Source organism: Zea mays, chromosome 3, assembly GCF_902167145.1.
Source record: "Zea mays cultivar B73 chromosome 3, Zm-B73-REFERENCE-NAM-5.0, whole genome shotgun sequence".
In the NCBI taxonomy this organism is placed as follows: domain Eukaryota; kingdom Viridiplantae; phylum Streptophyta; class Magnoliopsida; order Poales; family Poaceae; genus Zea; species Zea mays.
Window position 1 is genome coordinate 222,127,537 of NC_050098.1, and position 23,128 is coordinate 222,150,664.

The 23,128-nt window shown below is 44.8% G+C and overlaps 1 protein-coding gene across 49 annotated transcripts; it reads right to left on the bottom strand.

Moving 5' to 3' along the window:
• Positions 1–529: 529 nt before the first annotated feature.
• LOC100384168 (uncharacterized) lies at positions 530–11,700 on the bottom strand. 49 transcript variants are annotated; one of them, XR_002267920.3, is made up of 14 exons: positions 11,326–11,700; positions 8,695–8,949; positions 8,409–8,624; positions 6,129–8,319; positions 5,998–6,055; positions 5,699–5,847; positions 5,289–5,384; positions 5,075–5,157; positions 4,794–4,957; positions 4,605–4,713; positions 4,419–4,516; positions 4,170–4,262; positions 3,219–3,314; positions 530–922 (listed from the first exon to the last, which is right to left on the bottom strand). XR_002267920.3 is itself a non-coding variant. In XM_035966010.1 (11 exons), exons 2-10 carry the CDS (start codon positions 8,899–8,901, stop codon positions 4,638–4,640), a joined length of 3,231 nt encoding a protein of 1,076 aa, XP_035821903.1. In that variant the 5' UTR covers positions 8,902–8,949; positions 11,326–11,700; the 3' UTR covers positions 543–4,516; positions 4,605–4,637. The 49 variants fall into 49 exon arrangements, 7 of the variants coding, with proteins under 7 accessions (XP_035821903.1, XP_020405531.1, XP_020405532.1 ...); XR_004856984.1 differs by adding an exon at positions 1,525–1,704 and having other exon boundaries at positions 5,699–6,055; XR_004856982.1 differs by having other exon boundaries at positions 5,699–6,055.
• Between the last annotated feature and the right edge of the window lie 11,428 nt (positions 11,701–23,128).

The following is a 23,128-nucleotide window of genomic DNA, read 5'->3' on the forward strand; positions in this document are numbered from 1 at the left end:
GCCTTCGGTTGGCCCTTGCTCCTTTGTTTGAACCCAATACTTGATCTGTTTATTGGCTAAGTGTGAATCTTTGGTACCTGTATAACTTGTACACTAGAGCAAACTAGTTAGTCCACTTATTTGTGTTGGGCAATTCAACCACCAAAATTATTTAGAAACTAGGTGTAAGCCTAATTCCCTTTCACTATTTTACTGTTTTTGTCTACCATGAGGGAGTATTATTTTTCTATGAATTTATCTTGTATCATATTGGTCATCATGAGTTAGGAGCATGTTGAATTTATAGCCTAGAGACCACTGTACTGCGTGCAAGTTTGTTGATAGTAGGAAATTTGATCAATGGAGATAAGTGATCGTTGTGAGTTTTTTTTCTTATGAAGCTTTTGCTGCGGAGTCTGAGTTATCATCAAGTATGTCATCTTAACTGGTGTTGTGAATTTCATCATTTAATCACTCAAGAGTGGCTTCGTCTTCCTATTCTTTGCTTAACAGTTTTTTTACCAGTTCCATGGCTTGCATACTCAACAGATATTGCGCACAGCAAAGAAACTTTGGTCTGGACCAAAGTTTTCTATACCCCAAAATAACCATAGTATCGATAATACCACAGTATTATATACAGAGTTTTTAAAGGCTACCAAACACCTTTTGGCTTAAAATACAATGGTTCATCCAAATTCCATGGTATTAACGGGTCCTCATGATCGACTGGCCTTCACGAGCACATACATGCACCTAGTGAAGGTTCTTTGACTTCTTAAGGGCTTGGAGCAATTCTTCTTCTCGTCAAGGCTTCACAGGATGTGTAACTTTGCACCCATAGCTTTCGTAAGTGAGGCTTCATTGGATAATCGACTTCATACTCGTAGCCTTCGTAGGTTAGGCTTCACGCGCCTCTCCTTTTTACTTTTGATTGGTTTATCTGTCATAAAATCAGTTATGTAAGCCCATGTTGCCAACAGATTTAAGTTACTTAACTCCAATTTACCAATAGACACATTTACCTAAAAATCCCCAATATGAACCAATGAATTCCTCCGCCCCAAAAATAAAGCCGTTCTAATTTTAGAATAATTTAACTAGGTTTAAAGAAATAATATCAGCATTAGTATATCTAATTACTTTTATTATGCCAATTTGTTTTAGTAAACATCATCTGTTTCGGAAATTAAAAAAACACGTTGCATCGAAATTACTCAAAAATATAGCTAAACGCTGCACATTATATTTTTTTCAAATAGAAATGTTTAAATAATAGCAGAAACTTCATATGCCTTACGAATGTATTACAACAATTTACATACACCAGCGGGTAGGTTAGTTAGTAGTCATGAACCGCTGAATCTAACATCGGTTTCTTACAATGAAATTTCTATTAAAATGTTTTAAGAATAAAATAAATTATTTACATGGGCAGGTACATTAATTTGTGGGTGCACTCCATTGAAACTAATATTAGTATATTTACAGTGCAAAATTGTATATAAATGTTTGTGTATACATTACAGGAATTTTCTTTTACACCTGAGTGCATTAGTTGGTAAGGAATGAACCACGGGCCAGAAATTTTACAATTTAACCCTCACAACAATAGATATAAGGTGCCCTGGGGTCAGTCAAAAACATCCGATGCTGGCAGAAAATGAGAGCCAAGGCGTGGCCAGTTCGTTCAAACAGTAGTCAGCACCCATGCACATCCACCATCTATAAGAATCCCAAAGAAACACGAGACAAAAGAAACATAGATCCTCCACGTTATGCCAACAGCAAATAATGTCACCTAGCTGCTAATTACTAGCGAATTGAACATACTGTACTGCAAGTTACTACTGTAACAGCAATCCGACTGATATGGTGCAGTAATACAACGTTGCAACATACATTTCAAGAGAACAAAAAATGGCACCAGCACCAGTGATTCTACAATCCAAACCTAAATAGGAGGGAACCCAGGATTCAAGAGAACAAAAAATTTGGCCCGATCCTTAGTATATATACTACAAAAATGCATGTATTTAACTTTAGTCTATACCTCAGCTTCAGGCAATTAATACCAGACCAGTCTTTGGGTCGAAAACTGGTCAGAAACTGAGTGGAACCTGCCAGATATGTTTCATTTCCACCCACCGTTCTGTATAACAAATCACTACCCAAAGTTTGGCATAATATTTGCCAAGACTCGTTAAGAAGCAACCCAGTTTTTAAAAAACCAGTTTTTAACATTTAGCTAGGAGAGGCCACCTTCTTAGTTTTTAAGAAACTGAGAATCTAATTTCTATAAACTGAGTCATAAACTGGTACATTTGGAACCACCTCAATTTCTATAAACCAGTTTCTTAAAAATTGGGTGCTTCCAAACAGGGCCTAAGTCATCATGGACTCATGGTAGCCAAGCCCATTCCAATCAGAAAAAAACAGGGGCAGTATAATCATCTTGAGCAAAGCAAACTATGCCAAATAATTTTGAAGAGGGAACAAATCTGTAGACAATTCAATTGCAACCACTACCAGTGAACCAAATTGTGCATGCAGCAAAAGGAAAAGGTGGAGCCCTTTTAATATATTTGTCATATCCAAACTAATAGCAGCTACAGTCAAGGGTAGTAGAGCTGAAAGCACCAAGTTCTTCTGAATGATACTATCATCTTGATAAATAGCCTTTCTACCTAGTTCTATAAAAAATCGCAGTAGTATACTAGTATGTCAAAGAAGTTACACATGTCAACGATAACCCTATGAGTAGTTTGGACAAAATCCATGAGAAGGTGAAGAATGTATATAACAAGTCTAGCCCCAAGCAACCTGCGTTTGGGAATTGGGAGAAATACATTTTATGTGATGCCCAACCAGCTTTGTTTCAGGCAAACTATCTAAGCGCTGGAAAGTTATCCAACATGCCATAATGTCACTCCTTACCCCAAAGGAACATATATATACACAATCCATTACTTTACACATAAATGTCCTTACGTTGTTTCCTACGACCCTGGTGAGTTCTTTTTTCCTACGGCCAAAAGCATGGCAGCTCATGATTTTTTTAGATAAAGATAGCAGTTCATGATGGCCTCACAATTATACAAACTGGAACCTTCAGTGTCCAAGTAATTGACAGGCCACAGAATGGCTTCAGCACTTTAGCCATAATACATATATGAAAAACTTCTGTCAAAAAGTTCAAAGTGCATTGCAATAAAAGCTCAATACCTATTTTTCCTTACCAGCATTATGAAAGCATGTCATCCTTACCATCGTTAGGGAAACATGCAAGTATGACAGGAGCCCTCTGCTGGAAATTATCCTACACTTTGCAGTTTCTGTTTAGCAAACAAACAGCAAAGACAGATGATTTAAAACAGACATCTAGAGAAAGGCCACCATCAGCAAAATGTCACATGCAAACAATCACATCTGTCCAGCAGCAGTGAATTGGAAACCTAAGTATTTTACCCATAATATTTAGTGCTTGTAGCCTGTAGAATCCTATGATGTCCTATTCTGAACATCAAACCTATGACAATAAAACCATCACTATCTCGAATAACTAACTAGAAGTGAATAATACAACTCCAGTTCGGTATCAACAAGCTCTGCGTTACTGCGTATATGATGCACATACCAGTATTCATATGAAAACCAGTATATCTTTCTTTTCCTTCTATATTTGAGCACAACTCATGTTTTGGTTCTAAATTAGGTTTACCATCGATTCCCTCCCATCTCATGCTAACACTCAAAGTACATATCCCAACTCAAACCTCTTCATGCTTTTGTGTTTCCTTGCAGGCTTCCAAGTCTCCCTTTATCACTAATGCATCCCTCAAGGCACAAAATAGGCAACCGCTTCAATGAGATTATTTTTGTTGATTTGGATTGCTTTGTTGTCATGCAATGACATGTCAACAACTCTAGCCCTTGTGTTTATTCAGGAATGCAGCACTTTTGCCCTTCTTGTTTTGAATGGGGACATATCACAGAGTCAGTATTCAATAATTTTATTAAAATAAATGATTAAGCAAATTGGGCTGTGACATAAAAAAAACTATTTGTCCAATGCACCCTTAGATTTTTTTGGATTTAAACTATGCAAAACTAGCACAATTTTCAGGCACTGAAAGTAACTTCAACATGTTTCCATTAGCCCCCTACCAAAAGATTCCAACAAAATTTACCATGTTATGGATGTCTGATGACACAATTACAAGTCTCTTTGTAAAAGTTCCAGCATGGTCTATTATTAGGTCGCCATTAGAAAAAGCATGAGCCTAGTTGAAAGAAACAGGAGTTATAAATCAGCACGTACAGAAGAAGGATATTAGCATGTTAAGCAATCCCAGAACAACTTCGGCAAAAATACGTGAAGTAAACATAGCCATGTGAACTCTGCAGATCAACATGGAACAAAAGTTTGGGACCATTACAAGTTTCCCTTCAAATACGCTGAACCGCATGAACAGAATGTCTGAAAAGATCTCAATTCTCGATTGCCATTGACACATCCATAAGCACCAGTAGCAACCTGGAAAAATACTAGGAAGTGACCAATTGAAACATATAGGGGCAAAATGTCTTTACTTGTGGACCACAATCAAACAGTCAAAACACACCTTCAAAACCACATCAATTTTAATCAGTTAACACTAGCGCCTGTTCCCACGAAAATGGCCCTTCCCAGAAACCTTTTTGTTGTTGAATGACTTGGGCCCTCCATAATTCCTGAGTACAGAGTATCTGAGTTTATAAACAAGGAAATGCTTCGCTTTAGAAATTCAAAATCAAATTAGTTCATATCTCACAGTTTTTGCCTTTTTGCAACATCTTGCTTCATTTTCAGGACAATGTCCATTGCACATTGCTGATGTTCCCTTGTTTGTACATGCAAATCCAGATTCTCTGCACTCCCACAGTTAAACATGCATATTCGGCACCAACCAGAATTCCCGTTTCTCAAGAATCCACCCTAGATGGAAGAACGCTCAACAGTTTAGTAGATAAAAATACATAACAGCAAAAATAATAGCATATGTAGGAAGTACAAAAAAGAATAAATTCAGGTAAAAAAGCACAGATAACCTACCAAACCAAAGTGTGCTGCAGTTTTAGGAAATCCATGCTGAGCATATTCAGCGACAAGATGAGGGTCACCTGGATGCATGTCACCTGCAAAGTGATGTGTAGAAGGTTCAGTTAAATGCAATAGCAATTACCATGGGGTTCTCCACACTGACCATGTAGGCTAGTGCAAGGAAAAGAATCACCAAGGTTGAAAGGAGCTGGAGGGAAGTCCAGACCCTCAAAAGAATGTAAATTCCCAGGAAGGTTACCAGAGCCAAGCTGGTGTTTAGGAGGGCCACCAGGACCGCCACTTGTCCCTTGAGCAAATGGGCCTAAAAACATTCAAATTTAATGGGGGGACATCATTGGCAAATTCAATGTCCAAAGTGTCATAAGCTTTTGTTCATATAACCAAAAGGCCTGCTGCCATTGAAGTATTAGGGGGTGTTTGGTTTCTAGGGGCTAATTTTTAGTCCCTCCATTTTATGCCATTTTAGTCCCTAAATTGTCAAATACGGAGTTTCCGTATTTGGCAATTTAGGGACTAAAATGGAATAACATGGAGGGACTAAAAATTAGTCCAAAGAAACAAAACACCCTCTTAATACTCTCAGTTATTAATTTATGGATCACTTCAAAATCTTACCTGGATTTCTGAAATTAGGCATTCCAATAGCCCTGTGATGATCAAATTCTGCTCCATGTGACAGGAAGTCAGGGTGACTGGCAGTTGCATTTTGCTTTCTTGGAAAATCCTCATGCAAACCTGCACTTCTGTGGTTTGCAAATGGAGGCCTTCCAGGTACTGAATCAAGGAAACCATCAGGTCTACCTAAAGCTCTCTCAAAATGTCTAGGGTCCCTTCGCAAGCCCTGATCATCTAGAGGGGCTGGTGCTGGAAAATGTTTCCGACTGTCTTCGGTATTATCATGTCTTTCAGGATACGCTGCACCCCCTGAAGCGTTGAACCCCTCACCACCAAAGTCATTGCTGTTCAACATTCCTGAATAAATGGAAGTTAGATCAGCATACTTGCAACAACAGAAGAAGTATTGGCCTATGACCTAGAGTATTACCAAGAGGACGTGGCTGACCCAAACGTTCAAGATCAAAAGAAGGCAACACTGCACCATGATGTCCAGGTAATGGGCCAACCAAACAAGGACGAATCATACCATCACCAGGTCTGATACCCCCAGGCTGTGGCATTGGCATCTGAATCTGGTTCTCTCCAAATGGCCTTGTTATCGTTCCAGAATGAAACACACCATATGGTTGTTGCAGCGGAGGACGGATATTTTCAGAGAAACCATGCATATGACCATGATTCGTCATATGCTGAGGAAGCATTTTATCTGGTCCAGATGGATGTGGTACCACACCTGGGGGCACATAAGAGCCCGGTGCCCCTGCATTTTGCAGTGATGCCTGTTGAAACAGTCGTCCTTTCTCATGATCAGTAGATGCATCTGAAGCCTTGTGATCTTTGCCTCCCTGCACAAGTGGGCCATGTGAATTGCCTGCCTGGTCAGTATTCCCATCCCTCCTAATTGAACCATCTAAATTGTGTGATACAATGCCAGTTTGCACTGCATCTTTTCTAACACCAACAAAACCATTGTGTTCGCTGTTCATGTTTTCATCACCCAATTGTGACTTTGTAGGTCTCATGACAACTGACTCAGGACCACTATTTTTATTTTCACCGACAGCAGCAATAGTTGCATTATCCAACTTCCCTGATTTTGAAGTATGTTTTTCAAGATCTAAAGGACCCTGCCCAATAGAGTGCCCAGCAGCAGGTGACTCAGTTCTAAGCATTGCTGGATGTTGCTGCTGAAATTGCTGTGTTGGTGCAAGATGGGCCATAGGTCTGCCAGCAGAAGTTTGAACATGTTGTCCAGTATTGCCAGTAACATGCTGTTGTGTATATGGCTGACCAGGTTGGGAATGCATCTGTTGTGATGAAGACATTCCTTGCTGGTATGATTGAACTGATTGTGAGGAAACAGATGAGTGCACAGACAATCCCTGTGGTGGTGCTTGGGAAGGAATGTTGGAATACATTGTTGGCCACTGAGCATGAAACCCAATATGTTTTTCATGTTGTGATGTATGTTGAATTCCCTGGGCCTGAGGATGCTGCAAAGCTGGCTGATGGCCTGACGATGGAGGACGCATCGGTGCAGGATGATGAGAAACATGTGTTTGTTGGTGGGACACATGTACAGGTTGCATCAAAGCACCTTGGGTTTGCTGCTGTGCATATGTAGTATTCTGGGAGTGCATATGATGTGTCTGTTGAGGATAGACCTGAGATTGTGGGTAAGCTTGCTGCTGGACATGTGGAGGCTGTAGCTGAACTTGAGAGTTTAGCTGCATCTTAGGTTGAATATTTTGCTGTAGGGGTAAAGCTTGCATATGTGGATGTTGTTGATGTGCAACAATATGTTGCTGCTGCGGAGGTTGAGCTTGTACATGTGGCTGGACCTGATACGCCATTGCTTGAGTCGCAAATTGCTGATTACCAACTTGAGTAGGAGCAGATGGATGTGCTGCAGATTGTACTTGGAGACCAGATGGTTGGAGAGGAACTTGACTTGGTTGGACCTGTGGAACTTGGGCTGACTGAATTGGTTGATGAAGCTGCGACTGACCTGAAGGTGCTTGAACATGGGAAATATGAGGGTGACTTTGGGGTCGGGGTTGAACTGGATGCTGTTGAAGCTGTGGCTGACTCGTCAATGGATGGACCTGGGGCTGACTTTGGGCTTGCATCATCACCTGGGAGGACTGAACTTGAGGCTGAACATAAGAAGCAGGTTGTGCAGATCCTTGCACCACATTTTGGGATGGTACTTGCATTGGAGGTTGCATGTATTGCTGATATGCCTGCTGGTATTGGTCATATTGTTGATGTTGCTGCATGTAAGGGTTGGATCCAGGGTGCTGCTGCTGGTAGTATTGCGAGTATTGGAGCTGCTGCTGCTGCTGGTACCACTGCTCAGCTGTTGGAGTTTGGGAAGCAGAAATAGATGAAGCTGAAGAAGGCACAGCTGCTGTGGTTGCACCAGCTGCCCCTCCTGTTGCTGCTGCAGAATCTGTTACAGCTGTGGCTGTAGTTGAAGATGGCTTTGTTAGGGTTGTAGCTGCAGCTGCAGCAGATCCAGCTGAGGCAAGTGATGAATCTTGGATGACTGGCTGAGTTGTTGCCGTTGCCAGCTGCACCTGACTACCATCAGCTTGTTGTGTTTGAGATTGTAAGCCCTGCAAATAACAAAAAAAGGTAAAAAGAAATCGTCACTTACAGCATAGTTCTAGACATCCATAAGAAGTTACTGAAGGTATGGACATACATGGCAGACTTGAGCATGTTCTTGCACTTGACGATGCACAATTTGTGTCCCACAACGATTGCAAACAACAGGAGAGTTCCCATATGCACAAGCAGTACCATGTGTGACACAGGCAGATAGCTCTCCATGCCATTGGCATCCACTCTTATTATACAGGCAATAGACCGCGACTTTGCCAATAGTCTCAGCAAGGGTTTTATTTGATTCCACAAGAGGCTGTAGATTGCAAAATATGTAGTAAGACGAGTGCCATTACTTCACTACAAAACTCATTGGATATGCATACCTTGGAATCAGCTTCTGTTACAAGGTATCCATCATAAGGACAAGCTTGTGTGGTTGCCACTACATATGCCAAGCAGGATTTGCAGTAGAGATGTGTGCATTGAGTTTGTAGGGCCTCATTCGGATATACAAGTGTCCGGCAAACAGGGCAGAAATATTCACCAGGAAGGGATTGAATACTCAAGATGCATTCATTATCAAACCCCATTGCTGAAACTTGTTAAAATTTGCCCAGTGTCCCAGTCAAATATCAAGCCTGCACAAATAAATGAATAAGCCTAAATGCTGCATATGCGCTATGTGCTGAAAAGAAAAGAAACAGAAACCCAACAAAAAAATGCATGTCAACGATTCAGGAAATGGCAAAAAAAACATAAATACTTCATTGACAAAAACTTCTTGATAAGGCAGCAAGTTACAAACAGGTGGCAGTCACTCTACAATGACAGCATAAGCACACACAGAAAGGAAAAAGATTGAACTTAAAACGCACTACATATTACAAAGTATATTCATTTATTCAAACAGCTTGTACAATATAATTCCAAATATAAACTCAGTAAAAATGTTTCCTAGGCTAAAGCTATCAGGCTAGTGTTGGCAACTAATAAAAACACTTGATATGCACAGCACAAAAAAAATGATGGCAGCTAATAAATGCAGCAAAAGAACAACATCAGAAAAAAGACCAGTCAACCAATATTATGGAAGGCCAATAGCTAGCTGCTACCTCACCTACCTCCTGCCTAGCAATTACCTGCCATGTAACCTGTTTAGTTGCTATCAGCGCTAAGCACCACTCCACCCCTGCGGCCCTGCCTAGCACATTATAGTGAATAAAATAATATCTCCCCGGACCAAAGAATCGGCCCCTGCCAAGTTCAAGGACCGCCCGTGAAATTTTGGCAAACAAAGCAAGCAGCCAAGCTTGAGTCAAGATTGAGGATGAACTCCTGGCTGCTGCTGCTTGAGAACAAGGAAGTGAGTTCGTTCCTCATGCCCATCCTCAAGCAGTCAATCTGAAGCAGCAGGAGTGGTCCTTCACGCTCCAGGTGCCGGTTAAAGGACCTGGTGACTTCAAATTAAGGCATCATCAAGAGACTAAAAACAGCAACAAGCCCACAGTCCTGAATTTTCAGGGTACACACCACTGCAACTAACTAAATTCGCGTACTACCCACTCAAGATTATTGTGACAGGTTAGTTAGTGAATTACAGCTAGTAGCTAATAATTTGGTCAAGTTAAGAACAGCACATGTATGAATATTTTTCCCTTATATCATTAGTAAGCACTAGATAGCTGTGAAGCGTGACTTGTATTACTTCATAATGGCTTAACAACCAGCAAAAGAATGATTCTTCTCTTGAAAGGGAAAACACTATGAACCTATTTTGACGAGCTAGCTATAAAATGTCACTAGATGGAACCAGAAACAAAGGTCTACACTATGTGGTTCCCGTAATCAGTGGCAGAGCTTCTGCAGGCCAATAGGGATCATGGACATCCCTGAACTTCTGTGAATTCTATTAGTTTCAATCATTTGGCTCAACAACAATAAAAGAGTAGTATTGTTCTTCGATGATTAGACCCTCCTGGGTTTAGGTCCAAGCTATGCCACTGCTTGTAGTGATATACATCTATAAAATACATAGCGAAAGTATGCTTTTGTGCAACTATTTTCTAGGCAATGCTACCCTTAATCATTTTTACACGTCTAAAAGAGGTGCCTAACAGATGTCATCATGCAAGGGCATCATCTATCCCATTCTAAAAAGCTTTCAATAATGGGTAGATAGGATAAGTGCCTCCTCAGTATCATTCAGATTAAATCGAATTCTAAAGGTCACACATCTAAAAGATGGGCTTTTAGACTAAATAAATTCACATGACGCATAGGTAGGATAAGTACCTCCTCTGTATCATTCAGATATTCAATAATGGATTCACACACATAGGTTTTCGAATTCTAAAGGTCACATATCTAAAAGATGGAATTTTAGACCAAATAGAATTCACATGACGCGTAGATAGGACAAGTATCTCCTCTGTATCATTCAGACATTCAATAATGGATTTGTACACGTGGAATTTTTTTAAAAAAGAACCTTGTGATGTGACCATGGAAATAACAGGATTTTGCATGCTATATAGGGGGTGTTTGGTTCTGTGGACTAAAGTTTAGCCCGGGTCACATCAAGCGTTTGACTTTCAAATAGGAGTATGAAATATAGACCCAACCAACTGTACTAGATTCGTCTCACTTTTTAATCTTCGGCTGAGAAATTAGTTTTATAATCCGACTACATTTAATACCCCGAACGGAGGTTCAAACATTCGATGTGATAGGGGCTAAATTTTAGCAGGGGCAAACCAAACACCCCCATAGAACCTTCACATCCAATCCAAGTATGCCTATTAGAAATAGAAATGGCACCCTTGCTGCCCCATCTATCCGATTCTCGCGCACCAGCAACTCGGTCTACTGCTGTCAGTAATCAATCACAGATCAAATCCACAAAAATCAAACCCTAACACCGATGCAGCAAACAAATCAACAGACCAAGCACCGGGTGTGAGTCTTGTACCCAAACCTCAGTCAATACTCAGAGGTAGAGGTGGAACGATCCTAACCTTAACGAGGTAGAGGCCGAGAGCTACTGGTGGGCGTGAGGATAACGTGGGAGCGGAGGTTCGCGGCGTTGAGGATGATACGGCGCCTCGTCAGGATCCCGTAGGAAGTTGAGGATGGCGGCGATGTAGGCAGCGGCGCACTAAACCCTAGACCCTAGTCTCCATGGTAGATGCGAGCGCAGAGCGAGCAGACGAAAGAAGACGCTCGGGGGTCGGGGATGCCGGATGGGGCCGAGTGGCCTTGTTCGTTCGTTTAGGCCATTCCCAACCGGGATCGTGGCCCGATCCGGCGATCCCCGCGGATGCACCTGACAATATCGGCCCACGATAGAAGTTACGTTCGGTTAGGCCACGTGGGTTTTATGGCCGGATCGATTCCAACCAGAACCTCACAGGTTCTCATGGCAATTGATGGAATTCGGATCAGCAAATGTCCATTCGTAACTATATTTTACAATCAATATTTACTAGTGACCATACACGCGCAGAAATTTATATCCATATTTTTCTCATCGGATTTTGGAGGAGTTATAGATATACGTTGATATGACTGACGCAATCATCTTTCAACAATTCAATAGTATAATTAATTATTTTTTTCTCAATTCACTATCGTACACAATTAAAATGCAATAAAAATTAATATGGACTTATGGGTCGGCTGGAGTTTAGAAGGGGCAACTGCTGGCTGTGTTGTGGCCTATGGAAATTGGAAGGAGGCACGACACATGAAGCTAGTAAGACCAACTTCAGCAACGTCGCCCTCCGTATCTGTATCCTAGGGAGCGCCTGTGGGGGACGGATATCCCCGGGTCCACCAGAAGGATAAGAGACCTCACGAGAGGCCCGTGGGCCCAATAATTCGCAAGGTCATCACTTCGTGGGCCTAGGGAGGAACGTCTAGTGAAGCGGATTGACACAAGACTAGATCGACGCAAGCCCAGACGACCTGATGAATTCGAGCAGTGATCACAACAGTGACCCGACCTTCCAGCGCAGGGGCCTCATACATCAGAACCGAGCGAGGATGGGTCGGCTGAATTATAGGAAGATAGACTCAGTCAGTTCACTATTACTTAGGCACATGTCGTTATCATATCCGCATGTAACACCCCACGGTCGAGTATATAAGGCCTAGGGGCACCCTTTCAAAAAGAGAGACATCACTACTTAGCCATCCACCTGGCCCTCTACGTTTCCAACACTAGAGAGCCTCCTTGTAACCCACCACATAAAGTACTCGCATCAGGACGTAGGGTATTACGCATCTCCAAGCGGCTCGGACCTGTATAAAACTGTCCACTGCCTCTCGTGCATTAGCACGAACCATCGAGCTACAGTCGGTAACACCGGCCTACTCCAAAAAGCACCTTAAGGGGCAACCCCGGGTGCGCAGTCGGACCCAAAACACCGACAGCTGGCGCGCCAGGTAGGGGGGGTGTCACCGATCCAAGCTAGCTCAATGGTCGTCACCTTCCAGCACAAGATCATCCTTCGTACCGGGTCTGTGTTCTGCTTCGGAACTATCTCATCTGTAGCAGATGAAGAGGGAACTCTGCATCGCATCGCGGATCCACCAGAAAGAAAGTCTTCCTCAAAGATCTCCAAGAAAATCGGAGCGAAGCAGGAAGAAGCGCAACCTCCAGCGCTCCGAGAAAAGACCACCTTCAGCAAGCTAGGAGCCGGGGGTCCGTCTACCCGGAGAACTCCGTTGTCCACCTCTCCGACAGAAAAATGGATACGGATCACAAAGAAAAAGGAAGCGAATGAGGCAAAGGATCGTCAAGCTGCTCTTTCTGTGTCTCCGTCCTCAAAGGAGGGCAGAAAGAGAATCGTCGCGACAACTGTTTCGTTCTACCCCGACATCCTCTTCATCGGGAGAAGAGTGGAATCAAATCCTATCTCCAACGATGAACTGACTGCACCAGGAGAAGAACCTCTTCAGCGGGAATCTCGCCGGCGGAGGAACCGACGCCGAAATATTCGGCGACATCATGAAGCCGGAGAACGGAATCCGGCGCAGCCCGTATCACGAGACGAGGTCTCAGAAGTGGGAGAAACTCCAGAAGAATGGGTCCTCAGAGAAAGAAGGAACTCTCGACGACGTGATCGTCGACAGGCACAAGAGCAGGCTGAGCAAGAAACAAGGCAACGTCGAGAGAATCCACTCTTCGGACGCAACCTGAACCCCGACTTTGCCCGAGCCATGAACACGCCGAGTGAAGTTGGTGGAGTATTGGCTCGGATAGCTGATGGCCTCCCCCGGACTCCAGACGCCGAGGGCTATCGACGACTGTTCACTCGAGCAGCCAACCACCTTCTACCACTCGCTCATCCGCCGAGCGATCTACGACACGCCATCAACAGTCGATGGGACGCACGGAGCTCCATCAACGCTTCGCGTGAACGACGACACGAGAATGAGATCTGTCGCCGAGAAGAGTATGACCGGGATCACGACATCCCGGCATGGAGTCAGGCCACCAGGACTGAGTCGGCAATGACTTCGACTGGTGGCACCACCTGGGGACGGTCGAGGCACCACGACAACCACTCCCCTCCCCAGGACAGACATCATCATCGACGACAAGAGGACACGTGTGGAGTATCGGCGCTTACTCCACGCCTCAGGGCCATTCAGTGGCCCCTAACTTCAAGGTCTCCAAACGTTGACAAATATGAACCCAAGCAGGATCCGGGAGGCTGGCTGGCCGTCTACACCGCTGCCGCCCGAGCTGCTAGGGCAACCGAAGATGTGATGACCACGTACTTGCCTATTGTCCTTGGGCAAGACGCGCTGCAATGGCTGCGACACCTACCCCGACATTGCATCGACGACTGGAGCGACTTCAGTCGGCGCTTCACCGCCAACTTTCAATCTCTCTCCGACAAACCGGCGCAACCATGGGACCTCAAATCCATCAAGCGCCGGGGGGACGAAACTCTTTGGTCGTACCTCAAAAGATTTCAGACCATGAGAAATCGTATCCCCGAGGTCGCGGAAGCAGCAGTGATCGAGGACTTCTACCGGGGATCCAATGACTCGGCCTTCGTCCGAGCCATACTACAGAAGGCGCCGACCACTTCTGAGCAGCTATTCCGGGAAGCCGACCTCTACATCACCGCCGATGAACGAGCTCAAGACCTTATCGGAGGAGCAAAGCCTGCACCGGCAGCACCACGACGCGACACGAACCAGCAACCCGACAAACGCTGGGAGAAGAGGCCTCGTGAAGAGGTCCACGCCGCCGGACCGCCCGCCTCTCGCGCTCGAGGGGGACCTCACGGAGGCGAGCGCACGCTGGACGACATCCTCGACGCCCAGTGCCTGTACCACAAGGACATGCGCCACACCCTCCGGAACTGCAGAGACTTCAAGCATTCCATGGGGAACGGCCGACCCTTCCAGCCTCTACCTCCTCCCCCGCCGCGAGGAGGACCAGGAGAACCTCGACAACCCCAGCAGCTGGAGGAGGGAGGAGGTGGAGCCTTCCCACGCGTTGACAGAGAAGTCAACGTCATCTTCGGCGGACACGGGTCGCAAGAAAGCAAGAGACAACAAAAGCTCAACGATCGTTAGATACTGGTGGCGGCCACCGGTCCTCCCGCCCCATACCGATGGTCTGAGCACCCGATCACCTTCACCCGGGCAGATCAGTGGCTCAACTTCGACCACCCAGGCAAGTACCTGCTCCTTGTCGATCCGATGATCCGAGAGAGCAGGGTAAAGAAGGTATTAGTGGACGGGGGAAGCAGCATCAATGTCACCTTCCCCCGGACGCTCCAAGGCTTGGGAGTCCCCCTCAAAGAGCTCCACGAGTCGGACACACCCTTCTTCGGCATCGTGCCGACTGAAGGAGAATATCCGCTGGGCCACATCTACATGCCGGTCACCTTCGAAACTCCGGAAAACTACAGAACCGAGTTCCTGAGGTTCGAGGTGGCAAACTTTGACTGTGGATACAACGACATCATCGGGAGGCCTGGATTGGCGAAGTTCATGGCCATTCCACATTATACATACATGATATTGAAGATGCCAGGACCGCAAGGAATCATAACTATGCGCGCTGACTTCCAAGGCGACGTAGAATGTTTCCGAGTGGCCATTCAGGTGGCCCTCACCACCAAACCATCGGCGACTTCTTCTGCACAGGCGATCTCAAAGCCTGATGAAGACCTCGCGGTACCCGTGAATGAAGCTCAAGTCGTGACCTCTATACGGCCGACTGAAGAAACCAAGAGAATCAATCTTGGGTTCGCCGACGAACGCAAAACAGCTATCATCAGTTCCAGCCTGGATGACAAATAGGAAGGCGCGCTCGTCCAGTTTTTGCAAGATAACCGAGACATATTCGCATGGCAACCTGCGGATATGCCGGGAGTCCCAAGAGAACTGGCCGAGCACAAATTGAAGGTCTACCCCTAGGCGAGGCCGATCCGACAAAAATTACGTCGCTTCACGTCTGACAAGAGAGAAGCCATCCGTGCTGAGCTGACTCGCTTGGTCACGACCGGATTCATTAGAGAGGTGTTACATCTTGAGTGGTTAGCTAACCCGGTTCTTGTACTCAAAAAGAATAAAGTGGATTGGTGCATGTGCGTCGACTATACGGATCTCAATAAACACTGTTCGAAGGATCCCTTCGGACTTCCTAGAATAGACCATGTGGTGGACTCAACCGCCGGATGTTCTGTGTTGTCTTTCTTAGATTGCTACTCCGAGTATCATCAATTTAGCTTGGCAAAAGAAGACGAGGAAAAAACAGCATTCATCACCCCGTTTGGAGCTTTCTGCTATACCTCCATGTCGTTCGGCCTCAAAAACGCTGGAGCGACTTACCAAAGGGCTATTCAGACATGCTTAGCCGACCACTGGTGCAAGCGTGTGGAAGCTTATGTGGATGATGTGGTGATTAAGACAGAGAATTCAGAAAATTTCATTGAAGATTTACAGCTGGTCTTCAACAGTCTACGACGATATCGATGGAAGCTTAATCCCAAAAAATGTGTCTTCGGAGTACCGGCAGGAAAGTTGCTCGGGTTTATTGTCAGCCACCGGGGACTTGAGGCCAATCCAGAAAAGATCGAGGCTATCATGAGAATGGAAGCACCACGATCACAGAAGAAAGTACAAAGACTTACCGGATGCATGGCAGCTCTAAGCAGATTCATATCAAGGCTGGGAGAAAAAGGCTTACCGTTCTATAAGTTGCTCAAGAAGGTAGACAAATTCCAGTGGACTTCAGAAGCACAGGAAGCTCTAGATGCGCTGAAGAAATTCTTGACAACACCACCAGTGCTAAAACCACCTCGTCGAGCCACGCCGATTCAACCGGCTGAAGATCTGCTATTATACATCTCTTGCACGACTCACGTGGTGAGCACCACGTTGGTAGTCGAGCGAGCAGAAGAAGGACATGCATACCCAGTACAACATCATGTCTATTTCATCAGTGAAGTTCTGGGTCCCTCGAAGAAGAAATACCCTCAAGTTCAGAAATTATTATATGCAGTACTTCTAACTGCACGCAAGCTCCGACACTACTTCGATGACCACAAAGTCATAGTAGTCACTGGATTTCCGATAGGGGGTATTCTTCACAATAAAGAAGCCATCGGAAGAATAGCCAAGTGGGCCTGTGAAATGGGATCTCATGACATTGAATTTCGACCTCGCACCGCAATCAATACTCAAGCACTGGTTGACTTCGTATCAGAGTGGACCAAACAACAAGTGCCAGATAACCCGGAAACAGCAGAAGTATGGCGAATGTATTTTGATGGCTCGTTAAAACTACAGGGGGCAAGTGCAGGGATCCTCTTCATTGCACCTGGAGGTGAACAACTCAAATATGCTCTTCAATTGTGAGAGCACCTAGAGGGGGAGGTGAATAGGTGATCCTGTAAAACTTGAAACTTAATGCCTCAAAACTTGATTAGGAGTTAGTGAAAGGGAAATGTGCCCTTGGGCCATTTCAAAGTATTTTGGTGATTGAGTGTCCAACACAAGTGCCTAAGTGTTAAATTGTGCCAAGGACTAAAGAAGTGCAAATCAAGATTAAAGGTATGTTTCTAGACTTAGTACATTGTTTTGAAGACTAATGTATTGTGTCTAAGTGCTAGAAACAGGAGAAACAATTATGGAGAAGTTGGCTGAATACAACCATAAGACTGCTCGGTCTGGGTGCACCGGACAGTGTCCGGTACGCCAGGCTGGCGTTTGTCAACTGGCTGCTCTCGGGAAGCGATTAACGGCGTACGACTATAAATCACCGGACTGTCCGGTGGTGCACCGGACTGTCCGGTGAGCCAACAGTCGGCCAGGCCAACGGTCGGCCGCGTAATCCGCGCGAGACGCGTGGCAGAACCAACGGTCAGAAGGGGGCACCGGACTGTCCGGTGTGCACCGGACAGTGTCCGGTGCGCCAACGGTCGGCTTCGCCAAAGAAGGAAAGAAATCCGCACCGGATAGTGCCCGGTGGTGCACCAGACTGTCCGGTGTGCCAGGCGACAAAAGGCAAGAATTGCCTTCCTGGAATGCTCTCAACGGCTCCTAGCTGCCTTGGGGCTATAAAAGGGACCCCTAGGCGCATGGAGGAGTACACTAAGCATTCTCTAAGCATTCCTATGCACCAAGAATTCAATTCCGCGCATTCGATTCTTTGTGATAGCAACTAGAGCTCCATTTGAGTAGAGAACTCTTTGAGTTGTGTTGAGAGCTCGGGTTGTGACTTGTGTGCGTATTGTCGCTCTGATTTTGTGTCTTGTGTGCGTTGCTCATCCCTCCCTTACTCTGTGCTTCTTTGTGAACATCAAAGTGTAAGGGCGAGAGGCTCCAAGTTGTGGAGATTCCTCGCGAGCGGGATATAGTAAACAAAGCAAAACACTGTGGTATTCAAGTAGGTCTTTGGACCGCTTGAGAGGGGTTGATTGCAACCCTCGTCTGTTGGGACGCCACAACGTGGAGTAGGCAAGTGTTGAACTTGGCCGAACCACGGGATAAACCACTGTGTCTATCTGTGATTGATCTTCTTGTGGTTATCTTGTCTTGCAAGAACTCCTATCTAGCCACTTGGCTTTATTGCGCTAACTCCTAATCAAGTTTTGTGCATTAAGTTTCAAGTTTTACAGGATCACCTATTCACCCCCCCTCTAGGTGCTCTCAATTGGTATCAGAGCCGTTCTCTTCAAGAAAGGGACTAATCGCCCGAAGAGATGGATCCTAAGGGCAAGGGGATGGTGGTCAATGATAAGGAGAAGGAGTCTTTTGTCAATGATCCAAAGGATGACAAGCCTACTGACTCAGGCTCGGGTCACAAAAGAAAAGACGGGAGGAAGAAGAAAACAAGGCGCATCAAGGAGATAGTCTACTACGACAGCGACGAATCTTCTTCTTCCCAAAAGGACGACGACAACGACTACGAGAAAAAGAAGACGGTTAATTCAAACTTTTCCTTAGATTATTCTCGTATTCCACAAAGTTCAAATGCTCATTTGCTTTCCATTCCCCTCGGTAAACCCCCCCACTTTGATGGAGAGGACCACGGATTTTGGAGTCACAAAATGCGTAGCCACTTGTTCTCTCTCCATCCAAGTTTATGGGAGATAGTAGAAAATGGAATGCACTTTGATAGTACTGATAGTCCCATGTTCATTAATGAGCAAATTCACAAAAATGCACAAGCTACTACTGTTCTTCTAGCTTCATTGTGCAGGGATGAATACCATAAGGTGAGCGGCTTGGATAACGCCAAGCAGATTTGGGACACCCTCAAAATCTCACATGAGGGGAACGACGTCACCATGCTCACCAAGATGGAGTTGGTGGAGGGCGAACTTGGGAGATTCGCAATGATCAGGGGCGAGGAGCCAACCCAAACGTACAACCGGCTCAAGACCCTCGTCAACAAAATAAGGAGCTATGGAAGCACGCGATGGACGGACCACGACGTCGTCCGCCTAATGCTAAGGTCTTTTACTGTCCTTGATCCATATCTTGTGAACAATATTCGTGAGAATCCTAGGTACACCAAGATGACGCCCGAGGAGATACTTGGAAAGTTCGTAAGCGGGTGGATGATGATCAAGGAGGCTAGATATGTTGATGATGCGTTGAATGGGCTAATCCAAGAGCCACAAACCATTGCGCTCAAAGCAACAAGGAGCAAGGAGGCGCTACCTAGCAAGGTGGCACAAGTTGAGGCGACAGGACTCAATGAGGAAGAGATGGCTCTCATCATTAAGCGATTCAAGACGGCGCTAAGGGGTCGCAAGGAGCATCCAAACAAGACCAAGATGAAGGGGAAGCGCTCATGCTTCAAATGTGGTAAGATTGGTCATTTTATCGCTAATTGTCCCGATAATGATAGTGATCAGGAACAAGGGAACAAGAGGGAAAATAAGAAGGCTTACAAGAAGGCTAAGGGCGAGGCACACCTTGGAAAGGAGTGGGACTCAGATTGTTCGTCGTCCGACTCCGACAACGAAGGACTCGCCGCCACCGCCTTCAACAAGTCGGCCCTCTTCCCCAACGAGCATCACACCTGCCTCATGGTAAGGGAAAGGAAGGCAAGCACTCGTGATACTAGTACTTACGCTTCCTCAAGCGATGAAGAATCTAGCGATGATGAAATAGACTATTCATGTTTATTCAAGGGCTAGATAGAACTAAGGTTGATAAGATTAATGAATTAATCGATGCCTTGAATGATAAAAATAGGTTATTAGAAAAGCAAGAGGATCTTTTATATGAAGAACATGATAAGTTTGTAGAGGCACAAAAATCCCTTGCTTTAGAAATAAAAAGGAATGAAATGCTTTCTTGTGAATTGTCTACATGCCATGACTCTATTTCTAGTTTAAAGAGCATAAATGATGACTTGAATGCTAAGTTAGAAATAGCTAGTAAAACAAACTCTCGTGAAGAACATGTTATGATTTGCAATAGGTGCAAAGATTTTAATGTTGATGCTTGTAGTGAACACCTAGTTTGCATTTCTAAACTAAATGATGAAGTGGCTAGTCTTAATGCTCAACTTAAGACTAGCAAAAATGATTTTGATAAACTAAAATTTGCAAGGGATGCCTACACGGTTGGTAGACACCCCTCAATTAAGGATGGGCTTGGCTTCAAGAGGGAAGCCAAGAACTTGACAAGTCATAAGCTCCCATCTCCATCAAGGAGAAAGGGAAGGCCCCTATGGCAAATAGTATTCAAAAGAACCATGCTTTCTTATACCATGATAGGAGATATTCTAGGAATGTTCATCATGATAGAAGTTGCAATGATATTGTTTCACATGCTTATGATTCAAATGTAATGTTTGCTTCAAGTTCTTCTATGATGTATGATAGAAATTGGCTAGGAAAAATGTTGTTCATCATATGCCTAGAAGAAATATTGTTCATGTTTCTAGGAAAGTAATGAATAAACCTTCTACAATTTATTATGCTTGCAATGCTTCCTTTTCTATTTGTAGAAAGGATAAGAAGGTAATTGCTAGGAAATTAGGGGCCAAATGTAAGGGAGACAAGACCTGCATTTGGGTCCCTAAGACTATTGTAACTAACCTTGTAGGACCCAACATGAGTTGGGTACCTAAGACCCAAGCCTAAATTTGCCTTGCAGGTTTATGCATCCGGGGGCTCAAGCTGGATTATCGACAGCGGATGCACAAACCACATGACGGGGGAAAAGAGGATGTTCTCTTCCTACGTCAAGAACAAGGATCCCCAAGATTCAATCATATTCGGTGATGGGAACCAAGGCAAGGTGAAAGGGTTAGGAAAAATTGCTATTTCATCTGAGCACTCTATTTCTAATGTGTTCTTAGTTGAGTCGCTTGGATATAACTTGTTGTCTGTGAGTCAACTTTGTAATATGGGATATAACTGTTTATTCACAAATGTAGATGTGTCTATCTTTAGAAGAAGTGATGGTTCATTAGCTTTTAAGGGTGTACTAGACGACAAACTTTATTTAGTTGATTTTGCAAAAGAGGAGGCCGGTCTAGATGCATGCTTAATTGCTAAGACTAGCATGGGCTGGCTGTGGTATCGCCGTTTAGCACATGTGGGGATGAAGAACCTTTACAAGCTTCTAAAGGGAGAACACGTGATAGGTCTAACTAATGTAACTTTCGAAAAAGATAGACCTTGTGCAGCTTGTCAAGCAGGTAAACAGGTGGGAAGCTCTCATCATACCAAAAATGTGATGACCACATCAAGACCTCTGGAGTTGCTTCATATGGATCTCTTCGGACCCGTCGCCTATATAAGAATAGGAGGAAGTAAGTATGGTCTTGTTATAGTTGATGATTTTTCCCGCTTCACTTGGGTATTCTTTTTGCAGGATAAATCTGAAACCCAAGGGACCCTCAAGCGCTTCCTAAGGAGAGCCCAAAACGAGTTTGAGCTCAAAGTGAAGAAAATAAGGAGCGACAATGGGTCCAAGTTCAAGAACCTTCAAGTGGAGGAGTATCTTGAGGAGGAAGGAATCAAGCACGAGTTCTCCGCTCCCTACACACCACAGCAAAATGGTGTGGTAGAGAGGAAGAACAGGACGCTACTAGACATGGCGAGGACGATGCTTGGTGAATTCAAGACACCCGAACGGTTTTGGACGGAAGCCGTGAGCACGGCTTGCCACGCCATAAACTGGGTCTACCTTCATCGCCTCCTCAAGAAGACTTCATATGAGCTTCTAACCGGTAACAAACCCAATGTGTCTTACTTTCGTGTATTTAGGAGCAAATGTTATATTCTAGTGAAGAAAGGTAGAAATTCTAAGTTTGCTCCCAAAGCTGTAGAAGGGTTTTTGTTAGGTTATGACTCAAATACAAAGGCGTATAGGGTCTTCAACAAATCATCGGGTTTGGTTGAAGTCTCTAGCGACGTTGTATTTGATGAGACTAATGGCTCTCCAAGAGAGCAAGTTGTTGGTCTTGATGATGTAGATGAAGAAGATGTTCCGACGGCCGCAATACGTACCATGGCGATTGGTGATGTACGACCACAGGAACAAAAGGAGCAAGATCAACCTTCTTCCTCAACAATGGTGCATCCCCCAACTCAAGACGATGAACAGGTTCATCAAGAAGAGGCGTGTGATCAAGGGGAGCACAAGATGTTCATGTGATAGAGGAAGAAGCGCAACCGGCACCTCCAACCCAAGTTCGAGCGACGATTCAAAGGGATCATCCCGTCGACCAAATTTTGGGTGATATTAGCAAGGGAGTAACTACTCGCTCTAGATTAGTTAATTTTTGTGAGCATTACTCTTTTGTCTCTTCTATTGAGCCTTTCAGGGTAGAAGAGGCCTTGCTAGATCCGGACTGGGTGTTGGCCATGCAGGAAGATCTCAACAACTTCAAGTGAAATGAAGTTTGGACACTGGTGCCTCGTCCCAAGCAAAATGTTGTGGGAACCAAGTGGGTGTTCCGCAACAAACAAGACGAGCACGAGGTGGTGACAAGGAACAAGGCACGACTTGTGGCAAAAGGTTATGCCCAAGTCGCAGGTTTGGACTTTGAGGAGACTTTTGCTCCTGTGGCTAGGCTAGAGTCAATTCGCATATTGTTAGCCTATGCTACTCACCATTCTTTCAGGTTGTTCCAAATGGATGTGAAGAGCGCTTTTCTCAATGGGCCAATCAAGGAGGAGGTGTACGTGGAGCAACCCCCTGGCTTCGAGGATGAACGGTACCCCGACCACGTGTGTAAGCTCTCTAAGGCGCTCTATGGACTTAAGCAAGCCCCAAGAGCATGGTATGAATGCCTTAGAGACTTTTTAATTGCTAATG